Genomic DNA, 25,890 nt, shown 5'->3' with positions numbered 1-25,890 from the left:
TTGAGTAAAGATATAGCCTGTGGTCCACAGTCAACATGTTTATTGCTACATACAGTTTTTCATGGTGGCTTTTAAGCAGCATCGGTATAATTCAACAAAATCGTCAGTGTCAAACCACCTGACACTGCTACTACACATTTTTTAAACAAACCATCGACAAAATGAGGGAAAATTTCAAATACATTTTTGCAAAAAAAAAAAAAAAAGTTGCATTTCTACACAATGTATCAAGATATTAGAGAGCAAGTTCATAAAGAATTTTATTCTTGGCAAGAACTTGCACAAGCTAAGTACATTTTATTTGGAATGTGACTTGCACCACATGCATGGAGCAGCTTGTTCATCAAATCTAAAGAAGAACCACACTAGCATGACATCAAGCTTAAGGTGGAATGCAGGTGGCTTGCTGTGTCTTTGGATGAATAAATACACAGGTTTTATTATTACACATCCCCTCCTCAGGTTTTTCACAAGGTAACATGCACACGCAACAGTTATGATCTGGTTGGGCCTTGTGTTGGTCTTGAAGTGCTAGTTTCTTTCTCCAGCTGCTTGCCAAGGTACTCCCTAAAAACAGAAAATAGAGAAGAAAATGAGCCATTACTTTGAAAGCAAGAGCCAGGCACCAGAACACAAAGCAAGAAGTTCACTGGACACTGCAGTGTATTTTCGTCACAAAGGTAAAATGCAGTAAAAAGATTAGAAGGATGCTCAAGCTTCGCCTTGTGAGTAGATGTGAAGCACCTTGAACACCGCCCTTAATTGCACGAATACTTTTATATTTGGTTTGTTTAAATTGGTTTTTGATGAGAGGAATGCAGAGTAGCTCACTTCTGGTGGACACCTACCCTTGTCAGAGGTGCATATGTGTTGGTTTGAAAATCCCTACTGCAAACTAGCCTCTAACTTGACCAGAAGATGGATGCTAATGGGAAGCGAAATGGTATGGCACATCCTGAACGATGTGCTAAAAACGGTTGCATCATAGTATTCTAGAATTGAGAAGTGCGTCTTCAGCGCGCTGCAATGCGAGAGAGGTGGTCGCCGGAGCGATGAAAAGTGTAGGTGGCGCTGTCAGTCGCAGGAGCGCATCAGAAGCGTGCGCGTCGTAAAGGAAACATTCGGGGCATCTGTTTCTGCGGCTCCTGTCCTGTGTTGACCCCGTTGCATTGCGTTGCTTCTCCGTCGTACTATGACACGTTGTTCATAATTGTTTAAGCAGAAAAATATGCGTCTGCAGAGAGCACAATTGCAGCTCCAGTCCGTCTCGTTGGGCTTTCAACCTCCCCCACCCCCCTTTCAGAAAGCCCTCTTTTTTTTTTCTTTTTTTTTTTTTCTTGCTCATTGCCCGCTCTTTCTGGTGTCTTCCCCATTTGAGCTCTTCCTTTCTCGAGATATACTCTCTCCGCACAGTGAGGGAATCACGCTAGTTGTACAAGCAAGGAACCCACCCATCTTCTTTCAAGTCTCGTTGATGAGTTTGGCCACTTGGTTGATGAGAGAAGGCTCGAGGATGTCGAAGCTACTTTGAATGCACTTCCTTCAGATGATCATAAGTATGTCACTAGGCACAGTTCTAGTAGCCTCATAGCTTATATTGCAGTATATGTGGCTCGAAAGTTCATGCGCAAATCAAAATGCAGTACTTGTTCTGCATATATCATTTTGAGCAAATCGCATGCGGCACAGAAAGAAGAAAATGAATTAAATTCATCTCAAACTTCGGAGATGAGGTCTTCTTCATCTGTCTGCGGAGCTTGCCTCGTAAACATGCTGGAATAGTCTTTCAGGTTTTTGCTTTCTTTTCCAGTTCAGGGAAAATGAATACAAATAGCATATACGTGACTTTGCCCCAAGCTTGGATGTTCTTTCTACCCATGATAAAGAAATGACGCTTCACATAGTAAACTTCGGCATCCTTATGCGATTCCGTTTTTATGTGAATCCAGTAAATTAAGAGCAGAGCAGATAAAGCTTAGGAGATGCAAAAAACTGTGTTTGAGGGCTCTATTTAATGACTCCTCCTTTGGCTTGCGTGCTTTCAAATTTAGGCAGCTTAATTCATTCATGTTCTCGTAGTTCGACATTTTCATATTGTTTTTAGTATTCTATATATTGGTACCATATGCTTGAACTATATAGCGAATTGTTTATCCTGCTGGTTTCTTAGGTCGTACGCTGTCTGGTTTTTTGCATTTTTATCAGCTCTCCCTGATCTTTTTCGTTTCCTATACAGCTGCCTGTTCATATGTATCAGTATCAGATTACTTTCAAATAAAGTATTTACTAACCCCTGGCATAGTTTCCATCTCCCCGCAATCTTCGCATACTCTATATATGGGGCAAATAAACTATGTTATAGCCTAGCCTAAAACACCCCCCCCCCCCCTTGAATTTTCAGTCAGCGCGAGCGTCGAGGAAGGACTTCAGTATAGCCCACATTAACTGTCACATCCAATAAAAATTTTTTATCACAAAATACGCTAGGCATTCATCATTGGACTCCTGTTAACGTTCGAGAAATGAAGCACCCAATATGTTAAAAAATTTCTTACTGTTGCTTGTCGGTTAATTGGCAATCTGTATCGTCTGTATGTATCTTGCAGCCTTTACACATTTTCCCCGATGACGGTTGCTTTTATAGGGAACTAGTTCTTTTATTCATGCATTTAATTGGTTTAATACATTTATTCAAGCGTGTGGAAGCTCTAGCAGCAAAACTTATTGTTTTGCGCCTACAGGTTCCGAAGAACTAGTGGTGGCACTTCTGAATTCTAGAACACTATAGTTGCGTCATAGTTTTGATAAAAAATCATGTGCATATTTCCTCTGACACTGTTTTTCTGTTTTTGTTACGATGATGGCTTTCCGGCCTAACGAGCTGTATACGCTTATAGTAAAAGCTTAAAGAAAGGGAACATAGGAGTGTATGTCACTTTATAAGGAGCTTGTAGAAGGTGACTTTAGCGCACTGTAGTTCATTTAACGATGCAGTCATGGGCAATGCGGTGCTGCATCAGAAAGGTTCAAAGGTCTGGCAGCTGCTATAAAATGCTAGCTAAGGTCAAATTTCACATTGTTGAGTATCGTAGTCGTCGGGTACCATAATTTTCCCGAGTAACGTAAAATTACTCGTAATACCAAAGCTATCATAATTTTTAACTAAAATTTCTCTTTGATAAATGCATCTTTTGCTGCCAAGAAACATTAAAATACAGTAGACTCCCTTTAAGACAAACTCCAAGGGACCATGAAAATTGTTCGTCTTATCAGAAGTTCGTCTAATCAGGAGTGCTTCCAAAAATGATGTTTGAGCATGCAGAGTGTGTCCAAATACCTCGTATATGAGAACAAATGAATAAAACGACCTTTCAGGAAAATAAACTGCAATACAAGCATTTATTGGACTAAGGATTGTCTACTACACTTTGCAGTAGTACGGCATCAGGCATTGTTGACTGTTACCCAGTCTTATTTTTTTTTTGTGTCTGTCGTGAAAATCGACGGCCTGCTACAAAAGCAGACATCTCGCTTAACTTTTGAAGATACCCTTCAGTGCCCACTGTTAAAAAAACTGCACTAAAGTGTCTAGGCAGGCATCATCACAGGTAACTAGTGCAGATTCAGGCATAACATTCAAGCTGTCACCTTCAGCAGCAGTTTCCGATGGTAGGTCAAGCACTTCTTCAATCAGAGCGTCCAGTGTGTCAGCCCTACACGTTTCCACACTTTCGTCAATGCTGACATACGCACTGATGTCAATGAACGCCCCCTTACTGCTCAGCGCAGAAAAAATGCTTCTATCCTCCAAGTTCGCAGAGTGGTCCTCATTCGTAGTATCGCAATCATTCTGCACTGAGCAGTCACTAAGCGCCACAAATCCTGCATGGCAGAAGGCGTTGGCAATAGTGGCTTGAGTAACCTGCTCCCAGGCGCTCGTCAGTAAGTGGACAGCACTTAACAGGTTAACTGTGTACTCCTTACTGCTTTCCATGCAAATCAGCATCCTTTGCAGCAGAGAGCGACGATAGTGCCCCTTCAAGCTACTTATTACTCCCTGGTCCATAGGCTGCAGCTTCGCCGTTGTATTCGCTGGTAGAAACTCCAGTCAGATGGCATGAAGTCCGGCGATGTGGCCGTGTCGAGGACAGTTGTCAACAACTATGAGAACTTTTCTCTTCTGTCTCTGGAAGTGGCGATCCATCTCTTGAAGCCACTGCTCAAAAAGTGCCTGCGTCATCCACGCTTTTGAATTAGCCATGTACGTGACCGCCAGCATTTTTATGTTTTTAAAGCAGCGTGGTGCTTTAGATTTGCCAATCACCAGCAACTTTAGTTTGTCAGTCCCAGTCATATTTGTGCCCACGAGGACCGTTACTCGAAGCTTGCTCCGTTTGCCCGCCACGCAGTCATCACCAGCAAATGCGAGCATTTTATTTGGGAGTAGCTGGTAGAAAAGCGCAGTTTCGTCCACACTGTATATGTCTTGAAGGTCATATTCGTCCATAAGTTCATTCATCTTGTTCTGCCTCCAACCGCTGCAGACCGCTTCATCCACTGCAGCGGCCTCGCCGACAACGCAACAAAAGGCCAGTCCATGCTTTTTCCAAAAACGGTCGAGCCACCCATCGCTGCACGCAAACTCGACATTCAGTCGCAGAGCAATTTCTTCCGCCTTATCTTTCAGTAGCACTCCATCATCATCATCATCATCAACCTGACTATACCCAATGCAGGGCGAAGGCCTCTCCCATATTTCTCCACTTAACCCGGTTCTGTGCTAGCCGCATCCACTTGACCCTTGTGAACTTCTTAACCTCATCCGCCCACCTAACTTTCTGCCGCCCCCTGCTACGCTTTCCTTCCCTTGAAATCCAGTTTGTTACCCTAAGCGACCATCAGTTATCCTCTCTTCGCACTACATGTCCTGCCCATGCCCATTTCTTCTTCTTAATTTCCACTAGAATGTCGGTGACCTGAGTTGTTTCTCTGACCCACTCTACACGCTTCCTATCTCTTAATGTTACCCCTACCATTTTTCGTTCCATAGCCCTCTGGGTTGTCCTCAACTTAAGTAGAACTCTCTTGGTTAGTCTTCACGTTTCAGCCCCATAGGTGAGTACAAGTAAGATGCAACTGTTATATACTTTCCTCTTTAGCGATACCAGTAAGCTGCTAGTCATAATCTGTGAGTGCTTGCCAAATGCGCTCCATCCCAATCTTATTCTTCTTGTTATTTCTTTTTCATGGTCCGGATCTGTGGTTACCACCTGTCCTAAGTAGACATATTCGCCTACTACTTCCAGTACTTCGCTACCTAATGTAAACTTCTGTTCCTTTCCGAGGCTGTTGAACATTACCTTAGTCTTCTGCATATTAATTTTCAAGCCTACCTTTCTAATTTTCCTGTCTAGGTCATCAATCATTATAGCACTCCATTCACTGGCAAATTCTCACTGCGCGCTCTCTTCACCCAGGCAAGCAGAACGTCTTCAAGGTCTTTGTGCATAGCTGTGCGCATCCTCTTCCGCTTCGGTGCAAACTCACCATCTTCCAAAGCACTGGTAATCCGCACTTCGTCCTTCACGATACCACTCACGGTACTTTTCGCGATGCCGAACTTGCGCGCTATTTCAGTATTTGAAAGCCGGCCGGCGCGAACTTCGGTCAAAACTTCGGCCTTCTCACGAAGCTCAAGCGGCTTTTTTCGAGTTGTTGGCCGACTAGCCATAGCAGCAACACGGCACGCACGAAAACAAACAGCACACACCACGAGGTGACAGCGTACAGCCTGGTAGAAAATTGCGGGACACGACGCGCACACCCACCACGATCAATGAATCTGTGCACTGCGTAGTAGGCGTCGTTGGCGGTCAGCAAAGGCGCGGAGCTCGGTAGCACTGGCATGACGACACTATCACGTGATCACCATTGGGAAACGTCATTGGCTGCTTTTTCTTTTCACCGTTTTTTTTCCCGCGTTTCGCTAGTTTTGCTGGCTGGGCCGCGCATGCTCTTTTTTTTTTCTCTCTCTCTTCCTCTCTGCGCTTTGTTTCGTCCTTGCCCGAGGTCGTATCAAGACAGCCGGCGCGACGCGAAACGCAAACCTACTCCTACTGCGGGGACAAAAGGAGTGAGCGGGGGAACGGTGGGAGAGGACGAGCAGCGGCACTCTTCCGCCTTCGTAGAATCGCATTTCCGACGCCGACGCGCTTGGGTCTGCGTGCGTCGGCGGCACGGATGGTCGTGGCACTGAAAAGCTTTTTTTTGTTTTTTTTCTTTCCACTGAAGCGCTACTCAGACGGTCGAGTAAGCTGCGCGGGTGGGGTTCGGCCGGCCGTGAAAATTCATCTTTACCGATTAGCGATTGCAAAGTGTTCATCTTAAACGAATTTTTTTTGCATTGACTCTATGGGGAACCAAACAAACGACCTGCACTGTTCATCTTAACCGAGGGTTCATCTTAAGCGAGTTCGTCTTAACGGAAGTCTACTGTAGCTGGAAATGGCCAAAGAAAGAAATTTTGGCGAGAAGAATAATTGAATGAAGTGCTCAGTGTCCTTTGCGTATATATACCGGTTGGTGCTCGCACATATATGAATTGCATAGTGTACAATGTAGTACCATCACGCACAGGGTTGTATTAACAAAACTTTTGTACAGTACACATAATTTTGTCTTGCCTAAGCATTCAGACTCTTATGTCTGCGAGAATTTTCACAGTGCAGTAGGTGCCAGCCTTTGCTTTGTGAATGGCATTATGCAAATCAGTGCTCAGGAATCCGAACAGTAGCCAGTCTTCTTACCAGTTGTGCACCATGATCTTTTGGACGCAGAGCAGAGCCTCGTACCGCACATTAGGGTCCTCATGTCCCAGCAGTTGCATCACCAGATGCTTGCCTCCCAGTTTTTCAATAACACTACAGAGAGACAAACAAAAAAAAAGCACTGCTGCTACAATAATAACCACTAAAGAATAACAGTGTGCATTTACTTCGATGATCAGTGTGTCCACGCAAGCACGAGAACTTTTGTTTACGTCACACATAGCTTTTCCATTATACATCCTTGAGAATTTGCTTATACCGGGATTCACTCAATTTAGTGGCTGGTTCTTTGAAGTATAATTTCTTATTTATCTGCAGTGCTCCTTTAGTAACCAAACAACAACATATATTACTTTCAGGTGACCCAGCTAAAGGTGGTAAGCTTTAATGCTGTGCCCCACCAAGTGAAACCAATTGAAAGCAAATGAATCACATGGCCTAGTCTACTTTGTTCCAGGAAGTTAATTAGTAAAGACTAATTAGCTAACATCTTAATTATTACCTTCAGGAACAAAAAGTATATTCAGAATTTGTAGATCAATGTAAAGCCTGTGGCCATATTTGTACCAAGATATCACTTAATTTCTTTACCTCGCCCAGTGCACAAAAAAGTCCCCATCAGAGAGAGTGCTCCAGAAGAAAGGAGATTTGTTCTCAGAGAAGAGTCATGCGATGCTGAATCAGCACTACTGTCACATGGAAGCTTTTGCACGATAAGAGTTATCTTTTAGGGCCTGCCAAGAGAACTACATCATGTCAGTGGTGCCAGTGCACAAAGTATGGGGGGAATGGGGAGGGGGGGGGGAGTCTCAGACGTCCGAACAGCATTGACAATGGATCTGCAGTCCCTGCATTTGAGTGCAGGGACTGCATGAATCCAATGCACGCAACCATAGGTGGCAGTCGGAATAATTCTTCTCTAAATTGTTCGAAAATTTTACCGCAATTTTTAGTTAGAATCATAAATATGCTTTCTAAACCTTGTGAGAAAGAAAACTTCGGCAGCACCACAACAAGGCTGCCACTAATCTATACTCTGCACACGCCAACTCTCGGAGATTTTGCCAGTTTTTGCGATGTTGAGGCACCGAATGATTAAATTGTTGATGCTTGCACACATTAATAAAAAAAAATTATAACGCTATACTTGGTGTCTGTCAAGCAGACCAACTCTTTTGTTCTTGTAAAACTTTTCTTTTTATTTCATTCACTCAAGGAGCATTTTGATTGTTCATTATTTGTTCCCATTTCAGTTACTTTTTGTTTAAAGTGTAATTAAATCTGGCGCTTTTTATACAAGTGCAACCAAATTACTTTCACAATGCCCCCATTGCATCTGCTGTCGAGACCGTTCAGAAACGGCACTTTTGTCCTCTATGCCAGGAGTATTATAAAACAGTAGTTGTGTTTCATAAACAGAGTAAAAAAAACCACCATTAAAAATAATTTCTCCCCTTTGTATAAAATAATTCCCTTTTTACTTCCTTTATCACTTGTGCTCAAACCACTCTAGACATCCCTTCGATGGAGTCAAACTTTAAGCACCGAGCAATGCCTTACTGCAAACATTGCAGTTAACTGTTTTCTGCAACCCAAACATTCACAATTAACCCTTTTGTTTATGAAGCCAATATATGAAAAGTTAGCTGATTAGTCTTTGCTAATTATTGAATTTTCGGGAATAACAGAAATACTGCAAACTAAGCCAAGTGATCCTCAACAGCCCGCAGTCTTTCTCAAAAGCTTGTTTAATTGTAGCTGGTACCCCTGGCAACACACTGGCTGGAGGAGGCGTAGCTGTGACCAGTATTGCACAGTAGACAATGTTAGCAGCCATCTTCTAAGGTGACTGTCCAACCTTCCGGGTCTAACCCCCGAAGAGCGGGGTAGTCACTCTGTTTCCTCCGGAAAGACGGGGACTCAAGGAACTGTCGTGAGGAGTGCGTCATTGAGTAATTTTCAATTCTGCATCCATGGCGATGCTTGTTTCATCTCTTAAGCGCAAAATATTTTGTGTGCATTGCTATTCCATTGCATCAAACTAAATGTTTTATAGCCATTTCTGATCTTTATGCTGTGTTTTGGCTGTAGGGGCCCTGGAGATGGAGGCAGGGGGGGGGGGGGAAGGGGGGGGGTGCTGTGGGGAAACTTTACTTCTCCTAATGCAGAACCCTGCGTATGCCTATGAATGTTAGTAACAAACAGCTACCCGTTTCTTAGGATAAATAATTTTGACGTTACCAAATATAGATGAGACGTCACATAAATTTCAGCTGCGAAGTCATGCTTTGCCACCAGGCTATGAAAGGCTTTCTTGTCCTTTCTTTCGATGCAGATTTATGCGCACTAACTTGAGAGAACAGGTATCACAACTCTCTCTATAAACGGGACACAGCAAACTTCAAGCCTGATGTTAAACCCCACAGCTTATTGCTATCACAGGTGCTAGCAGGCTGTTGTGATTACATGCAGATGCTATGGTCACTAGACCAGAAAAATTGTGCATTGACAACATATTTTTCTACATTATTACTACTGAAGCCGTGATCAGGCAAAAGAACAAAAGAGCAAAGGTTGACGGTTTGCAGCAATAGGATGCAACAAACCATGAGAGAGCCACGACACTCAATAAAGACACTCAATGACACTGAGACTCTCAATAAAGTCAGGACATTTGGAGAGCATGACACCAGCTACCATAGCTGACATGCTGCTTTTGGTTGCTCATTAGAATTTTATAAGGAACTCACTACTGCTCTCATCAATATCAAGCTGATGGCAAATTAATAAATACATTTTTCCCTTTGAGAGCCAACAATCACTGAAGCTCTCACTTAGCAGCTACAGAGCCAAGATTAAAGTTGTGATAATACAGGGGTCTTAACTCCCAGAGTGACGCAAGGACTCTGGGCAATGCCTTGAAGGAGGCTTTGGATAAATTTAGACCACCCTGAGTTATGCACCGACATTATGCATCACACAGATGGTTTTTTTTCCTTCGACCAAGATGCAATTGCCATGGCAGGGATTCAGTACTACAGGACTAGGATCAGCCATCAAATGCCTTATACACTGAGTCACTATTATGGGCTCTACGAATAAAGTGTGCATGCACAAAAAGGATTTACCTTGCAGCCAGAGAACCAAAGCGAGAATCAAAAGATAACCACACTCAACTGTTTTCCTCGTGGGTAGTAGCGGACATACTCCCCAACATCGTGGGCGGCAACACTGAGGACAAGGGGGTCCCTGCTTGTCTCCAACAGGCGCACCAAGATCCTGTTCATCGTGGGAGAAGAGAAGCATTCCATCAATGCTCAGTCACACAAGTGGCAAGCATTAGCATAGAGAGTTTATTTTCATTACAGAGTTTAAGCCTAGTATCATTTCTATTGGAAAATGGGCTGCCAATCTACAACACAAATTGCAAAAAAAAAAAAAAAAACAATGCCTTTTCAATAGCTTTTCAAACAGAGGGTGTAGTGAGGGGGTCTTTTCCACTGAAGATTACATAGCAAATTACACTAATTTGATTTATCTATATTTTTCTAACAGCGAGACATGAAATTCAAAAGAATTTTTGCCATTTCATTATTCGTAGAAAAAGCTTTTCAGGGCAAAGTAATTAAAGAAAATTAAAATTCTCGGCAGCAATCAGATCTGCCACCTTCTCTTGATTTATGGGTTGTGGCAAGCATGTCAGTATTGCCACTACCAGAATGCCCTTTTAATCTGCGTGTTCCACAGCGAAGATTTTGCTCACTTGACTTTGATTTGATATTGCCTAGGAGGGCATGCTTCAAATCTGACAAGTACCCTGATCACACAGCAAAATATTAAAATGACTATGCATGGCATCTGTTGAGGAAAGCAAGTGGTATCCCAAAGTCCAGATTGTAGGCTGGATTGATGCAGCAGCATAGGGGAAGTGACTGCAAAACCTCTAGCCATGGCATCATTAGCTTGTGCTGCCTATCAGCTTTTGCTGTCTCCTAAGTCACAGCAAGAGTGCCACTGACTTCTTGTGCGTCCCACTTTTGCATTTAAGGAAGCCAAGCCTAATCTGCCTTCAGTAGTACAGATGGTATACGTTAGCGAGCAGCAATCGCAATATTGTGTAACAATGAGTCCATTAGGAAGCAAAGGGCAAGAGTGAACTAGGTACTCAACAAGACAAAAAACTACCGCAATCACCATCGCTTTTCTACCCACTTGAGCAACTCGTAGTTCTTCTCATTCAGTTTGTCAGCGTTCTCCCGCCAGAACTTCTCAGAGCTGTGGACCGGCCCCCACTCGAGACGGCCAGACTTGATCTCCGTGGCGTACTCGTCAAAGGAACTGCAGCATGCATGTGAGGACAGTGACACCTTAAGAAACAATGAGAGTGCCTACAAAATGAGAAGCTTACACATGCTATATGCATTTAGCATGGCCCAACTGCAGTATGACAAAGATAAATATGACTTTAAGCTAAGGGCGAGAGCCTTGAAATCACCAAAATGCAAGCAGTACCATGCATTGAAGTAACAAGCAAGCACACCTCCTTGGTTTGTTTTGGTTTGTGGGATTTAACGTCCCAAAGTGACATAGGCTATGAGACTCATTAGTGGAGGGCTCCGGAAATTTTTACCACCTGGGGTTCTTTAATGTGCACTGATATCGCACAGCATACGGGCGCCTTGATTTTAGCCTCCATCGAAAAGTGGACGCCTTGGCCGGGATCTGATCTCGCATCTTTGGGAACAGTAGTCGAGCACCCGAACCATTAAACCAACACTGGGGCACATCTCCTTGGGTTCACAGCCTTAATGTGCACTAACATGATTTCTCAGCAACATTCAGAGCTGCCGCCTTTTCCTGAATTATGGGAGGCACTAGCATGTGGGTAGCCTGAACATAACGAGGCACACACACACACATGCACGCACGCACGCACGCGCGCACACACACACACACACACACACACACACACACACACACACAAACACACACACACACACACACACACACACACACACACACACACACACACACACACACACACACACACACACACACACACACACACACACACACACACACACACACACACACACACACACACACACTTTGCCATACAGAGGAGCTGTACAATTCGACTTTAGTGGTCTTGAAAGGGACCGGTTTGTTTCAACTATTCTTTCATTCTAATCTGTGTACAGTAGCATGAATGAAACCTCAAGCTATTCGTCTCTTGGTGAATGTATCCAGGGTGAGCAAATTCAGTGACACAATCGAAAGGAACAATGTAATAATATTCTGGCAAATGCGAAGATAGAAAAATTCTGTGGCTGCAATGAAAACACTCCACACCCACTTCTAGTTATCCTGGACACGGGAAATTGCCAACCTTCTATCACTGGGCCTGGAATATTATCAAGGTTCAAAATGAAGGCAAGCCAACATTCCACATTTACATAATTGATTGTGTTGCAAAGAAACATTGCATAATTCATCACAATGCCACCCCTATATTATTCGCTAATATGCTACTGTTACTCAAACGATGAAATTCAATAGTTGTTACTGTGGTGGTATGGTGGTGTTCTGAGCACTAAATGAATGCTCAGGTTTTGCCAGAGTCTTCTATGCTTGGATGGTTGAAAATTCCTGATAATCATAGAAAATATAAAATAAGTTCAAACAAGGCTGCCAGAGGAAAAAGAGTGCTACTTGCAAAAATTTTACAGCTAAGCTTATTTTTACACATTGCTGAACTAGCAAGCATGGTGCCATGCACTGATGTTAAGTGCACCATTAAGTCATGACATGCAACTGCTAAATGGCATGAAGTGTTGTCACCAGAGGGGATTATGCACACTGTGATATAAATTGAAGTGGGCTATACTGTGAGGTGGCTATCAAAGAAGCACATGTGATGGAGACTAGCGCAGCTGTTATCTTATGTGCAAAACGACAGCAATGTATAAAGGTGCATATCTAGATCTGCTACTAACATTCCCCATCTAACCAACAAAACCTGGCTAACTAACAGAGCTGCCACAGTTAATGATGAAAAATAAAAAATATGCACAAGATAACAGTCAACATGCCTGCCAACAAACACTTCCCCCCCTGTTTGCACTTTCATTAATACTCAGGGATACTTAAATCTTGGTATGAACCTTGAAACAGGCAATACTCTAATTTCTGATCCTTGAGAGGTATGAAATGGAACACCACTTGTTGTCGATATTTTCATAACCAAAATCATGAAGCACTTTGTCGAGTATGCACACTTCAGCCACAGACCCTGCGTAGGTACTTTTTTCACCTATCCTCATTCTTCAGAGAGAGAGAAAACTAACCATTATTTGCAACCGTGCAGTCCCACAAAGCCCAACTTCTCAATGTCAGTTAGTGGAAGAAAAAAACCACAGTTACTTACTAGTTACAAATCTGTGGTCAAGTTAAATTGTGACAACAAAATGGGACAGCTGCCCTTTCCACACTAAATGGTTCTCATTGGTGCAAACTATGGCCCACTTGAACGAAATCTCAGCCCCCTTTGGAGCTTGATTTAACGGTGTCGCGCTCAATAATGCAACACTAAAGCAAGCCTTACGGCACAATGTTTCGCAGCTGTTTTCACCTCTATACTTTTTCTTTTTTTTTTTTCATTATAATGAACGTCTTCTGACAAGCTCTCACAAGTTAACCCCTGCTAGAGGTCACTGCTGCTTTGAGCTGCCCTTACAGTGGAGCCCGAAATGTCTGTAGATGATGATGCGCGGCTGCTGTGAACTTAATTGTTACCTCATGTCCTGGACACTGCTGTTGAGCTTCTCCTCAAGATACTCAATGTCTTCCACAAAATCAGGATCTGGGGATTTCTTGCCCTGCCAGATCTCAAGCTGCTTCGACACCTTGCACTGCACCATGGCAATGGCATTGTCCCTCCGGATCTCATTCTCCTCGGGCTTCTCAATCAGGTTCTGCAAAGTTACAAAAACCAGTAGGAAGAAATATGAATGCTTATCGTCAGGCGTTATTCAACCACAACGGCTAGAGCAACCAATGAAATGCTGAGTGGTAAGTGGTGGTGAGTGAGAAAACATTGGCAAAGATGAAGTCCATTTTGAAAGCCTACTGCTGCAAGAACAAACTTAGTCAAGCAAGTCCAAAGCATCGCTAACAAAAAAAAAGCACAGTCATTTGACTGTGCTTAACCACATGTTACACATCTAGATGTGACTCTGTGCCCTATCACCCATGTCTATAGGTTAGGCTTAGCTTATGCGCCACTGTTGCTATGGCAACCAGCGAGGCTCAAGCAAATTTTCCATGGCTCTATGATCGTATGACTGTTTCGCATTATTAATAAGTTAACACTGTGCATAAAATGGCCACAGTAGTCTATGAAAGAGTGCTGAACAAGGGTTGAGGGGGAGCCTCAAGCCGGCCAACGTTTCAACAAGGGGACTTGTCTTCGCCTGCGTCTCCTTGTCGAAATGTTGGCTCAGCTTGTGAACCGAGGCTCCCCGTAGGTCCTTGTTCAGTGCTCTTTCATACTGTGTAGCGATCTCCATTCTCGTGTTCTACCCTGGATCCACAGTAGTCTATGCTACGCAAAAAAGAGACACTGCTCCACCATTTGTTCGTGATTTAGCATACTGATATGGCATAAAAGTTTAACGTTTTGCATCACAGATCAACAAGATTTAAAAAGAAATAGTGCTCATCCAGCATTCTATGTAGCTGATGAAAACCACTGCAAGAAATTGTAAAAGTAGTATGCTGTTCCATGCGGCTAAGCTTGTAAGGCAAGCTTGAAAGCCGGGACATTGGACGTCTAGGTACTTAACCCTGTCAGGCACCATTCCTCGTTTCCATCAAAAAGAAATATTTTTCTCCTTATGTTAAGGCTTTAAGAAAAGCAATGCTAGATTTCTAGTGCAAAAATACCAGTGATGAATTCCTTGCAGGGATGAACAAAATTTTGCACACCCTGTCATAATTGATGGAAACAGCAGCATCGAAATGTCATTCCTATTAAGTAAACCGTCAAAATTCATGAAAGCAATTTGTGCGCATTACACTTGAAATTGCAAACAAACAAACAAAAACGTTACAACTAGTGGCACAATTCGTATGTACAAAAGTGGCAGATGACGTGCTACCCCTCTTATGGTTTTACAATAAATTATCTACTGCGTTCGCTATAAAAAGCTGCTTTATTTGTTACATGAAGAATGCAAAACTCGTAAGAAAAAAAAGATCACTGCTGGATGCAGCACACTGAGAAAAAGCTGCAAGTTTGTTTCATACGCCATTGTGTACACAGCAAGCTAATACATAGCGGTGTGTAAATACTAAAAAAATTCCAATAGTGAATCGAATATCCTCATGTTCAACCATTTTAACAAATTGAGTACTGTGCGCCCAAATTTATTCGAAATAATCGAACATGCTTTTAAATTTTGTGAATACTTTTTCAAAATCTGGCACGAGGTTCGGATAAGGGCCGCCATATTTTCCTTCAATAGCTTTATCAAAACAGTTCGAAAACTTAGACCATGTACTGTTGTACCAGGATCAGTACTCATGGGATAAAGGGCTCTAAGCACGGCAACATGGTACGAGGATGAATGGGAATATAGCAAAGAGCAAAGAAGCATGTGATGTGATTTTGACTCACTTTAGCGCATGCAAGAAAAGACTAGACAACAAGGTAAAGCTGAAAAGTTCAGCGAACTCTGCCTTGATGCCAGATGTCAAAGGTCAAGGTCATAGTCAGGTCTCCATTTTATGCCCTCTTTTGCATCAATAGCAAAAGGTCACTTTCAGACACTCACAATGACGGTGACACAGTGATAGATCTGATGTGCCGGCTTTGTGTTGAGACCTCTTAGTGGGGATTAGTATTACATTCTTTAAAACTATAGCTTTATCTCTATAAATAAGCATCGTACCTCAGTGTTTCAGTGTTTTGCATGATTGCTCATTTTGTAAGAACATCTGCATAGCTATCAAATACTAGAAAAAATGTTCAATTAAAATTCAATTCGGCTGCATCATTATTTGATTCATATTTACTTCAGTTTCTGAGCTACAGTATTCATATTCAATTTGGTAGCGCAACTACGCTATAATATTCGATTCAATTTAGAAAAAGTACTATTTGCACACCCCTATATGTTTAAGAAAGTGATATACAAGAATTTGAGACCAGTCTGGGATGTCCACAAAAAATAATGATCCCTCAGCAGCGAATTTCAAGTAAATAAAAGAGATAAGAAAAAGAAGCTAAGAATTCTTCAAGAAAGAAATCGAAAATCGTATTAAACTAAAGTGTAGGGCACGCAAACATTAATGCGACCTACAAATGCAAGTGCTTTTTCTTTTTTAAATTTTTCTTAGGCAATTTCTGGCATTACTTTCAAAGTAACTGTGTGGGCAAAGGTGATGACCTCATTCAAAGTACATGCAGCGTGCTGAAACACAGAAAATAAAAATGACTCATCCTTAATTGGCTGACCTTCAAATTTCACATAAGAGTTCTGCTCAAGGAGCACATGCGAGAGACATGCAAAACCTGTACCCAAAAAAGTACTCAATTGTCGCAATGATAATCATTCTAAAAAAGTTAACCCAAAATGAAATTCCCCGCATCAAAGAGTCAACGTCCATTTCATGCGAGTTATAGTGCGCCCAGTGGGCACAACATTCAGATGAGATGAATGGTGAACACACCCTGAATGTGGCCAGGATGATTCTTGCCACCTTCTCTTTTCCAGACTCACTCAGAATGTCAGCAAGGATGGGAATGACATTGTACCTGTAAGTGCAGACAGCAATCAGTGCATGCAGCCAGCTTCTACGCTATACAGTCAGACCTGGATACATATATAACACAATTTGCAAAGTGAGAAAATGCTCCGTCTTTATACCTCACTCGCACTGAATACCATCTAGTGCACACCTTCTAAGGTGCATCCCCCATTTCTAAGACAAACCATGTGTATAGTAGTGTAATACATGTACATGCTATTCAAGAAGCTCATTGTTTTCATTGTGAATATTTAACTGCAAGACTTACATTTGCATTGATATGTTTGCCTAAGCTCTCTTTCCTCCTGGCTTGATGGGATGACTAGAAAGTGCAATGAAATCTGGTAGTCATAGGTAAATATAAGCTGGATGTGCGACCAAACCCCTTCCTTCCAGCAAGAAGTTTTTTGCTAAAGTACTGCATTCAGTCCTCTTTCTCAGAAAAAAAAAAAAAAAATTATTTAGAAAATTGGTGTCTAATATATGTCACCTCTCCAGCCCCAACCAGACTCCACAAGCATTCTCCATAAATGCACCCATGCATGCAGGTAAAAAAATATTCTCCATCTGCCAAGTTAATGAAAGGTGTAGTGACATACTTGCTCATCCGTTTAGCCAAGTCCACGTTGAAGGTAAGAACCCAGAGGCAGAAGGTAAGCTGGTACTGGATCTGGAAGTTCACCCGACCTGCCAACACTGTGATGATGCTGAAAACGAGAAAGTGAAGTTTGACAACAGATAGGTTAATCCTTGTACCCAGTGGTATCGAACAAGCAGTGCAGCACAGACTGCAACTTTGAGACTGGCACAGTACTTCATGGCCCAGAATGCATGACAATTGCCGTGGGAAAGCCATAGCCCAAAAGTTTGATGGGAAGCAATTGCATGATGCAAATAGCTGCACCAAAGAGCCTACTAAACTCGGCTTTGAAAAAGTTTGAGCTTAAATATTTTGTGATGATCACAAAAAAAAAATAAGAACATACACTGAATACAGTAAAACATCATTGATACGTGTTTCAAAAAATGTGGGCAAAAAATGTATTATCCAGAAAAATGTATTACCCGAACTGCTTGATTTTGAAAAATTTACCTCTTCAATGAGCTACAAAAGCCCTTAAAATTCAGGCTTTCGCTACAAAATGTATAGATTAGCATTTGTAGGCATGAAGTGTGAAAAGCTCCTTCTTTAGCTCTCATAAAATTCAGTCCGTACTTGCGTCGTCCTAAGCAGGGAAGAGATTTAATAATGAATGAAGTTTGTAGAAGGCAATGAGGAGCCGAGAGTGCTTCCTTGGTTGCTTCCGGATGCTTCACCTCCTTACACCAGTAACATGTGGAGAAGCCATTGTGATGGCTTACTGTAGCTGCTTATTTTGCTCAAGCTGCATCCCCCAGGCCCGGCCGCTCGTATGCAAGTGAATAGTTGTAGTTATCAAATTGTTTGGTTTGTTTTGGTTTTGGTTTGTGGGGTTTAACGTCCCAAAGCGACTCAGGCTATGAGAGACACTGCAGTAGAATGGTTCATCCATATGCCCCTAAGGCACTGCAAAGAAGCCACTGCGTTTCTCCTCACGAAGTCATATTTAAACAGGAATGGTTGCCTCGGTATGCTGGTTCATAAGTTTTCTTTGATGCTTTACTCCTTTGCACCTAGGCGCTGCAGAAAAGCAACTGTGGCGGGTGAGCGCTGTAGACCAATTTTTCATATCGCGAGCGATTGTCAACACATGGTTGGTTGATTGAAAACTTAATATGTGGCCTCAATTTGTTGAAATTACAAACATAGCGACCAGGAAATCGTGTTACCCGGGAACATATCAACAGGGAGAAAAATAGTGTAACCCTAAGGAAGACTTTTTACTAACCATGATTTTGAACTTATGAAATGGGAAATCGTATAAACCGGGAGCACATCAACGAGGTTCTCCTGCATAGTTACGCAGGACAAGCTCCTGGCAAGTTTATTTTGGTTCTAGGACTTCAGCGCAGTACGACAGACATTCACAAAGAGAAAAGTGCGGCATGATGTTCTATAGAGAGCAAACAAAAATACAACAGCAAACTAGAACACACATATGGGGCTGTTTACTTTTGTCCGCGTCATGTCCGCACTGCATAAATTATGACTGAAGACCAACTATCCCAGCAAAAAACTTTGCACTTTATGTGTCTTTTTTTGCAAATGTTGCTTTAACATTCTGCTTATACCTGAATGCACTGAATAATCCGTCACACTAACCGAGCAAAAATCTATTTTGCACACATGAGCAGCTAAATTACAGCCACGGCTTGCACATTTGTGTTGCATCCTAAGTAAAATGCCATCTGACAACCTTTAACCTACTAGCTCATTCATGTGTAGCACCTTCACTCAAAATTGCCCTTCCCATTTTTCAATGCCTTCTCCTCAACATATAGTAAATGTCATTATTACGCGCACTCAGAAAATACTATGAAAGAAAAACAGTGCCATGCTATGCAGCACACAACAAAGAAGTGCTAGTGAACAACACATGGTGAGCGAATGCCACCTTCTCCCTACACATCTCTGTGCAAAATTGAACAGCACTTAGTTTTTCAGAGAAGAGCCGGCCAGTGCAAGAGAGGAGTTTCCCTATGTACATACATTCTTTGCTGACAGCATCAAGTTCAGCAGTCTTTGCCTGGCTACTAACTGCAAAACCCGAGTTACGGAGTAAAACTCAGAAGCTTTTTTAAGAGTGACTACACCCAAGGCATGCCTTTTAAATACAAGAGCTCAGCCAGCTCTGCCTACAAAGACCTCCTTGTGGCAAAAGGATACCCTTACAAAAATGCACCAGAGTATGAATTACCAGAAATAGTGCTTTCAAAGACAAAGCCCACTGGACGAGGCACATACTATCAGTGTCAAATATTATGAGGCAGTAACTCAAACACAAAAACAAACTCAAAGGCACTACTCTTAGCCTCCCTTGACAAAAATCTATTCGTTTTGCTGCTGCTGTTCTGACTATTTTGTTCGCATTTCGTGTGATAACAGTACATGAGGATGTCAAACCTAACATTTTAAAGCCCCTCTTAGGAAAAGCAGATGCACAACTTGCACAAAAAAAAAGGAAGGTCAGAGCACGATGAAAATATGTATACACTGCTAGGCTTTTCCGAGTAAACATCTAGTACAGTTACATGCTGCTGTAAAATTAAATCTGCTGCAATCTGTGTTGGCACTATGTTTCAAGTAGTCCAGACAAGGACATTGAGAAATTCCAAGATGGCATGCGAAAGAGTACTGCTGTATGCACAACAGCTTAGATGGTTTTATGACACTTACTTTAGCTCCAGAGTCAGATACCACTGTCTTGAAATGTCAACGTTAGGTTTTGCTCTATCAAGTGGGAGTTGCTCAATGTATAAAACATTCTTGTCACAGTAGCATGTGCTTTAAAGAAGCTTTCTTACAGTCTGCACAAAGAAACAGGCATGCAGACATATGCTGATGGGCCCCATACTCACGTCGATATGCCGTCAATGGCAACAAAGGCCAGCCTATATTCATTGATCCTCAACATCATCTGCAGGCACCTTGCCACTGACTGGATGTAGTCGTTGTTCTGTAAAACAATTAAGCAGTGTTATAGCACACAGAAATATTATACAGCATGTTCTGTAATTTTATGCACCCTGCAGATTGCTTCTCTCAGTTAAACTTCTTCACGCAAAAATTTTGCACACAAGTGGCATTTGGTCAGCAGCATTGTTTTAAACCCCGTAAAGTCACTCGGACCAGGAAAAACCTTTACCATATCCGTTGCTGGTGACGACATGGCCCTGAAGATGCTGTCTAATAATTAAATGGCAAATCACTAAACATGTCTTGTCGCTTCAAGAAAAGAAGAAAAAAACACTCTAAAGTACATTCCATCCCTCTTGTATCATCTCTTTGTATAATTTTCTTTTTTTTTTTTTTCAGTCGTGATATATTTGTTCACATCCTAAAAGTACCTGTTTAGTATGAATGCAACGTGGCTAGAATAAAACAGAGTTTGATTTCGTGTGAAAACCAAAGCCTTGCATGAACACGACATTGTCTTCCCATTTCTGTCATTTAGGAAGCGATTGATGTGAAATGTGCGTGACAGTCAAGTGGAGCAAAACCGCACACTCCGTGCCTCCGCTTTGCTGCCTTGTGCTTCATGTTGCACGGTGCTGCGAATGATGGCTGTTCCTTGCCTTCCCTATTTCTTGTTGCAATCTTCCTTTTTTACTTTCTGGGCGGACCGTACGGCCTTCTTTCTATGTTCATAGCCATTTGTTTTCCTGCACACAACATGCACTACCTCATGGCTCCATGGCATATGTGAAGTTGACTTCTCAGAGCTGGTGAGACTAGTGATAAAGCCATTAAAAACAATATATATATATATATATATATATATATATATATATATATATATATATATCCGGTGTTACTTTAAAAAAAAGAAGAAATTTAAATTGCGATCCTAGGGGCGCATGTGCCGCCGGGCGATGTCATTTCGTGGGAAGTATTTGGCCATACCTAGATGCACTTTACTATACTTGTTTATATCAAGAATGCCTCTATTATGACTGAGAGAAAATGTATATCCATCCATAGAAGACAAACTAGGACTTCAGTTTCACTTTACTATATCTGAGTTTACTATCGCAGGGTTCTACTCTACATTTGTTTGGTGTACTTTCCTGATTCAATCAGAAGTAGTTAGATACTATTCGCAACGTTTGTGGCAACAGCAAAGCAAAACAAGCCGCTCCCCAGTGACAAAACTGTAACACCACCTCGCGGAGACTTGGAAAAGGGGGGTTGGAGGTGGCACTGTTTCATTGCTTTGCAGAAGGTTTGACGACAATTTCTTAACTACTGCATCACTAATAATCACCAGAACCTTGGTTTGGACAAACCTTTAGTGAATTTTGAAGATTTCTGTTTGCGTAGCACAATCAATCTTTCAGAGTTTAGAATGAAACGAAATGGCACCACCGGTGCCACTGCTAGGACAGCAGCTTGTTTTGATTCGCCGTTGCTGCAGGCATCGCGAATACACAAATTATTCTGGTAGTATCAGGCAAGTACCCTTGCACTCACTGTCCACAGCTTTGCATTGATGAGATATCCAGCAGATTGAAAGAAAACCGCAATAAGTGGCCACTTCGGTAGGTTCTCTTAGCCTTCTGAAAAGAGGACTATGCCTGTGAACGTGCTGCATTACTTACTGGCATACGCAGCTGGTCTTTGAGCCAAGTGAGGTAATGCTGCAGGTCTGAGCCCTCCATCAGCTCTCGGCTCCAACAGGCGATCTTGGCAATGATGCGACTTGTCTGGCCACCGAAGACAATGGGGACAAAAAAAATGAGAACACCGGACAAATCGAGATATCCAGCATCACAGCTCCAGGAGCACCAAAATGGAAGATTATGTTCACCGTAATGCAAATTCAAACGTGTATAAGCAAGCCTCTGAGGCACAGTTACAGTTGTACGACCTGACCACATGAACTACATGATGTCCAATGCAAAGTGATGACGAGCGACCGTACAAAGTAAAAAAGAAATTGCACACTGATTCTCATAATGAAAACATTCACATTAGAAAAGCACTTCTTGGTTGTCGAAATTCAAATTTTTGAACCGCTTCACATTACGAGTGCACCCGTAATTTCTTTTTCCTTTAAAAAAACCACATGCAGCACAAAAACAAACAAACAAAAAAAACTATACATTTCATGGTGCGAGCTAGCCCTACTTCAAGCCTGCCATCCACAAATATGTAGCTGTGCAAGGACCTACCTACGATACTTGATGAACAGTAGGCTTTGAAGAAAACAAGCCTTGATATGAAACAAGACTGTATAAAACTATCTGCGATTATTTTTTTTCACCATGTGGAGGGAAAAATATCCTGAAAGACGTTATGATTAGGGTTTGCTTTTGGGCATAGCGACAAAACATGAAGTTAAAATTGAAGTTAAAATCGGAGAATTTCGGGAGCTGTCCCTCAAACGATGCCTTCAAGCCAATTGGTTTTGACTGTCATGAATTCGTGGTTAACCCTCTCGCGTGCTATAGTAGAAGGCTTGCAGGTGTGATGGAACTGGCCATGGAATAAATGGATTACCCACAATGCCAGGAAAGTTGATTGATGCCACTGGCTGGAGGGCCTTCACTGAGGGGCAATGTTGCACTTCCTTCTTAAATTGTACCCGACTACGGACCTCTGACAAAAGTCTAGAAATAAGCTTCTCTACACAGTGAAAAGCCTGTTTTGGGGGCAGAAATAGGGTGCAGCAATGGAGGAAACATCTCCAGCTGAAACAATGCCGCTTATCTTTCTTGCTTGTCTCAGCTTTTGTGTCACTGTCAATTGAGGGACTGAGCGCAGCTCTGTTAAAAGACTGCTCTGCAAGTGTCATTCACCTGCCGTGCACTGCAGTTGTGAAGGATGGGCAAAACACAGTTGTGCCACTTTGCTGTTCGCCAGGTACGTGCATAGCATAGGCAACATGAATACAAAGGGCTCAGTGCTGTACCAGAATTCTGTTTGCACGAGACGCACCACTACTGTAAAGATGTTCGTGCTAGGCAGGAAAGCTCAATTAAGGCATTTTGCATAGGGTCTAGCTCACGACCCATAAGAAAGTCCCGATTATCAACCTTAGCTCATTTTCTCACTTTCAAGCCAAAAAACAATTTTGCAACTGTGGCCATTACCATCATGAAACTATCATTGAAAAAATGTAATTGAAACAAGTGCTGCCCAAAATAACAAAATGCCATGGGAAACTATTCTGACATGCATGCCCCATACCATGTTAATGATAAAGCCGTCTGGGCGGTTCAGCAAGGTCAGAAACTGGGTCCAAACTGGCTCTTTTTTCTTGCGGGCATATTCCTTGAAGATCTCCACACGTGACTTGTCTTCCTGCAAAGTGCGTGCATGTTGCCATATTTATGTCGATTTTCAGAAAATGTACACTTATTTGTAGCTCCGTTTTCATAATCATAAGCTGAAAATGCCATCTCAGCAACCCAGAGAAATTTTTATGGTCAAAAAGAGACGTTACAGAAAAACTACAGACAGGGCACTACTTGCTGTTTTACACAATATCTGTTATAAAGTATTAAAGATAAAAGATTGCAAATGTAAAACCTGCAGGAGGTAAAAATTACTCCTGTTGCCTGAAATCTACTATTAATTATTGAAACTAAAATGTACCCAACAAGCAGGCCAGAATATATATATATATATATATATATTTAATGAATTCGTCACTGCACAATACTTTTCTGAGAAAAGCTACGCTCCCATTACAGCCAGAAAAAGATAAAAAATGTGCAACAAAATCAGTGGTAGATTACAGCATATGATACCTGGAGCATCTCATCAATCAGGATGAGAATGTACTGGATTGTTTGGTCACGCGAGATGTGTCCCAGCATGTTGAAGAAGGTTTTGGCCGACTGAAGCCGCTGCTGCTTGAGCAGGTTGGCTCGGCTCTCTGGTGTTGCCTGGTCCAGGGCCACAATAAAGTTGTAGTCCTCCTGGGTGATCATCTGGCTCCTGCACAGCGTGAATGAGAATGCGGTCTATGGTTACAATTAAGAAATTCTAGGCCTCCCTCAGTGAACAGTTCAAGAGCTCTGGCTAACTGGCCTTGTAATAACCAAGACAATTCTTGCCAGTATCAAAAACCCTAGTGAATAATAGTGTCCCCCATGAATAACCTCCTCACTGGTGATTCACTAGCTAGCAGTAGTCATGCAACAGCGGATCGCACCTGGATATGTGCAGTTGTGTAGAAAAAAAAACAGTGGCCTTGCTTCCACAAATCACAAGCAGTGCCACTTGGAAAGCTACGTGGTAACCTACATAGCAGCGTATGTGAAATCAGGGGTACATGGTCTGAAATATAAAATTGTATTGCTGTGAAAAGTTACATTCTCATTTATGAGCCTAATTCGAGAGGTTGATGCCGCTACATATTGATATCATAATGGCAATAACCTTACAATGTGTTCGTCTTTTGCCACGAATCTTCAATGTTTTAAAGATTTGTAGAGAGGCTAAGCAGTTTACAGTGCGTGAACGTTTCGCGATGTCTCAAACACTGCTATCAAGGGTGATTCACTACATTAAACTGCACTTCCAAGTAACACGCAGGCAGTGTTGCAAAGAAGGACATTTTTTACTCACTGCAGGTAGGATTGCCAATTCACTCTTTGCTGTCGTATTTCGTTTGCTCTCTGATGAAGAACACTGGTTGCAGCCACCACACCTGAAAACACAAAAGAGGCGCCTCGTGAAGCTAACGTTTCCGATGCGAAAAGGAAAGTGAGGTACGCAATTAGTGTCTACGTCCAACAATTAAGCTTAGACAATGTTACACAGAACACTACTGCTACGTGACAGTTACGCCCCTACCTATTCACGCAACTCTGCCGCGGCTATACAAAACACGCATTTGACGGTATTTCCATAACCAAAACGGTTCCAGTTGATAAGAGGTTTCTGAATCGCTCAAGCTTGTGAGTACCGTGCTTGAATTAAAATGCACGGAAGAAAGTACAAGAAGCATGTGGACAATATATATTTAGTTTGTTACACAATTGTACTTCAAATGATAAAGGTAGATCGCAAGCGTATACAGCGAGAATCGCGCTTTCTGCAGGGTTGTTCATCCGACATCACATAACTGACTATATGCCCTGCCATGCCGTCGCCGAAATAAAATTAACGAATACAGGAGGATGAATTAATAAAGAAAGGTTCAGAGTGAAGTCACGAACCTCCTTTTTCGAAATCATCAGGCAATTCCGTAAAAACGGAACCTATATCCGCACTCAGAGACATTTTTTACTGCGGGTATTGGAAACGGCAGCAGACGTCACGTGAGGCGGGAGCGGTGCGGCACACCCAACACTTCAGCACAAATCAAATCCTAGGTGGGCACTGCAACTGCCTGGGTCTTGTTCGCAGCTTGTGACCGACGCAGTGTACGATGGTTAGGGTGAAACTATTGACAAAATTTTCAGACCCGTGCCCGCACGAAACAAACGACAATAAGCACGGCACTGACGATGCTCCGGCTCCCGTAAGCATCAGTCAGCTGACGGTCACTTTGGCGCCGCGGTAGCGCTGGCTTCGAGTCGGGAGTAAAGAAAGGCTTTCCTCACAAGACCAACCTCAAATGTATAACCCAAATTATTTTAGAAACATAGTAGTATTGGTTGC

General features: G+C 42.4%; 1 protein-coding gene across 1 annotated transcript; it reads right to left on the bottom strand.

Moving 5' to 3' along the window:
- Positions 1 to 23: 23 nt before the first annotated feature.
- On the bottom strand, positions 24 to 25,777 carry VhaSFD (V-type proton ATPase subunit VhaSFD). The gene is made up of 13 exons (XM_084595121.1): positions 25,446 to 25,777; positions 24,853 to 24,934; positions 24,030 to 24,219; positions 23,467 to 23,580; positions 21,876 to 21,980; positions 20,136 to 20,233; positions 17,237 to 17,344; positions 16,560 to 16,644; positions 13,623 to 13,801; positions 11,040 to 11,165; positions 10,005 to 10,106; positions 6,807 to 6,920; positions 24 to 567 (listed from the first exon to the last, which is right to left on the bottom strand). The coding sequence occupies exons 1-13, from the start codon at positions 25,507 to 25,509 to the stop codon at positions 495 to 497; spliced, it is 1,440 nt and encodes a 479-aa protein (XP_084451247.1). The 5' UTR covers positions 25,510 to 25,777; the 3' UTR covers positions 24 to 494.
- Between the last annotated feature and the right edge of the window lie 113 nt (positions 25,778 to 25,890).

Source organism: Amblyomma maculatum, chromosome 2, assembly GCF_055883805.1.
Source record: "Amblyomma maculatum isolate TAMU_Amacu chromosome 2, ASM5588380v1, whole genome shotgun sequence".
NCBI lineage: Eukaryota > Metazoa > Arthropoda > Arachnida > Ixodida > Ixodidae > Amblyomma > Amblyomma maculatum.
Note: the sequence above shows the minus strand (reverse complement) of the source record. Positions and strands in the feature narration are given on the sequence as shown.

What these genes read in the sequence shown, in the direction of transcription:
- VhaSFD (XM_084595121.1), bottom strand. Translation starts at nt 25,509, where the DNA reads ATGTCTCTGAGTGCGGATATAGGTTCCGTTTTTACGGAATTGCCTGAT. An exon ending in AATTGGCAATCCTACCTGCA is followed by an intron (nt 24,220 to 24,852) that starts GTGAGTAAAAAA and finishes CACGCTGTGCAG; the next exon opens with GAGCCAGATGATCACCCAGG. An exon ending in AAGAACTACGAGTTGCTCAA is followed by an intron (nt 10,107 to 11,039) that starts GTGGGTAGAAAA and finishes CACGATGAACAG; the next exon opens with GATCTTGGTGCGCCTGTTGG.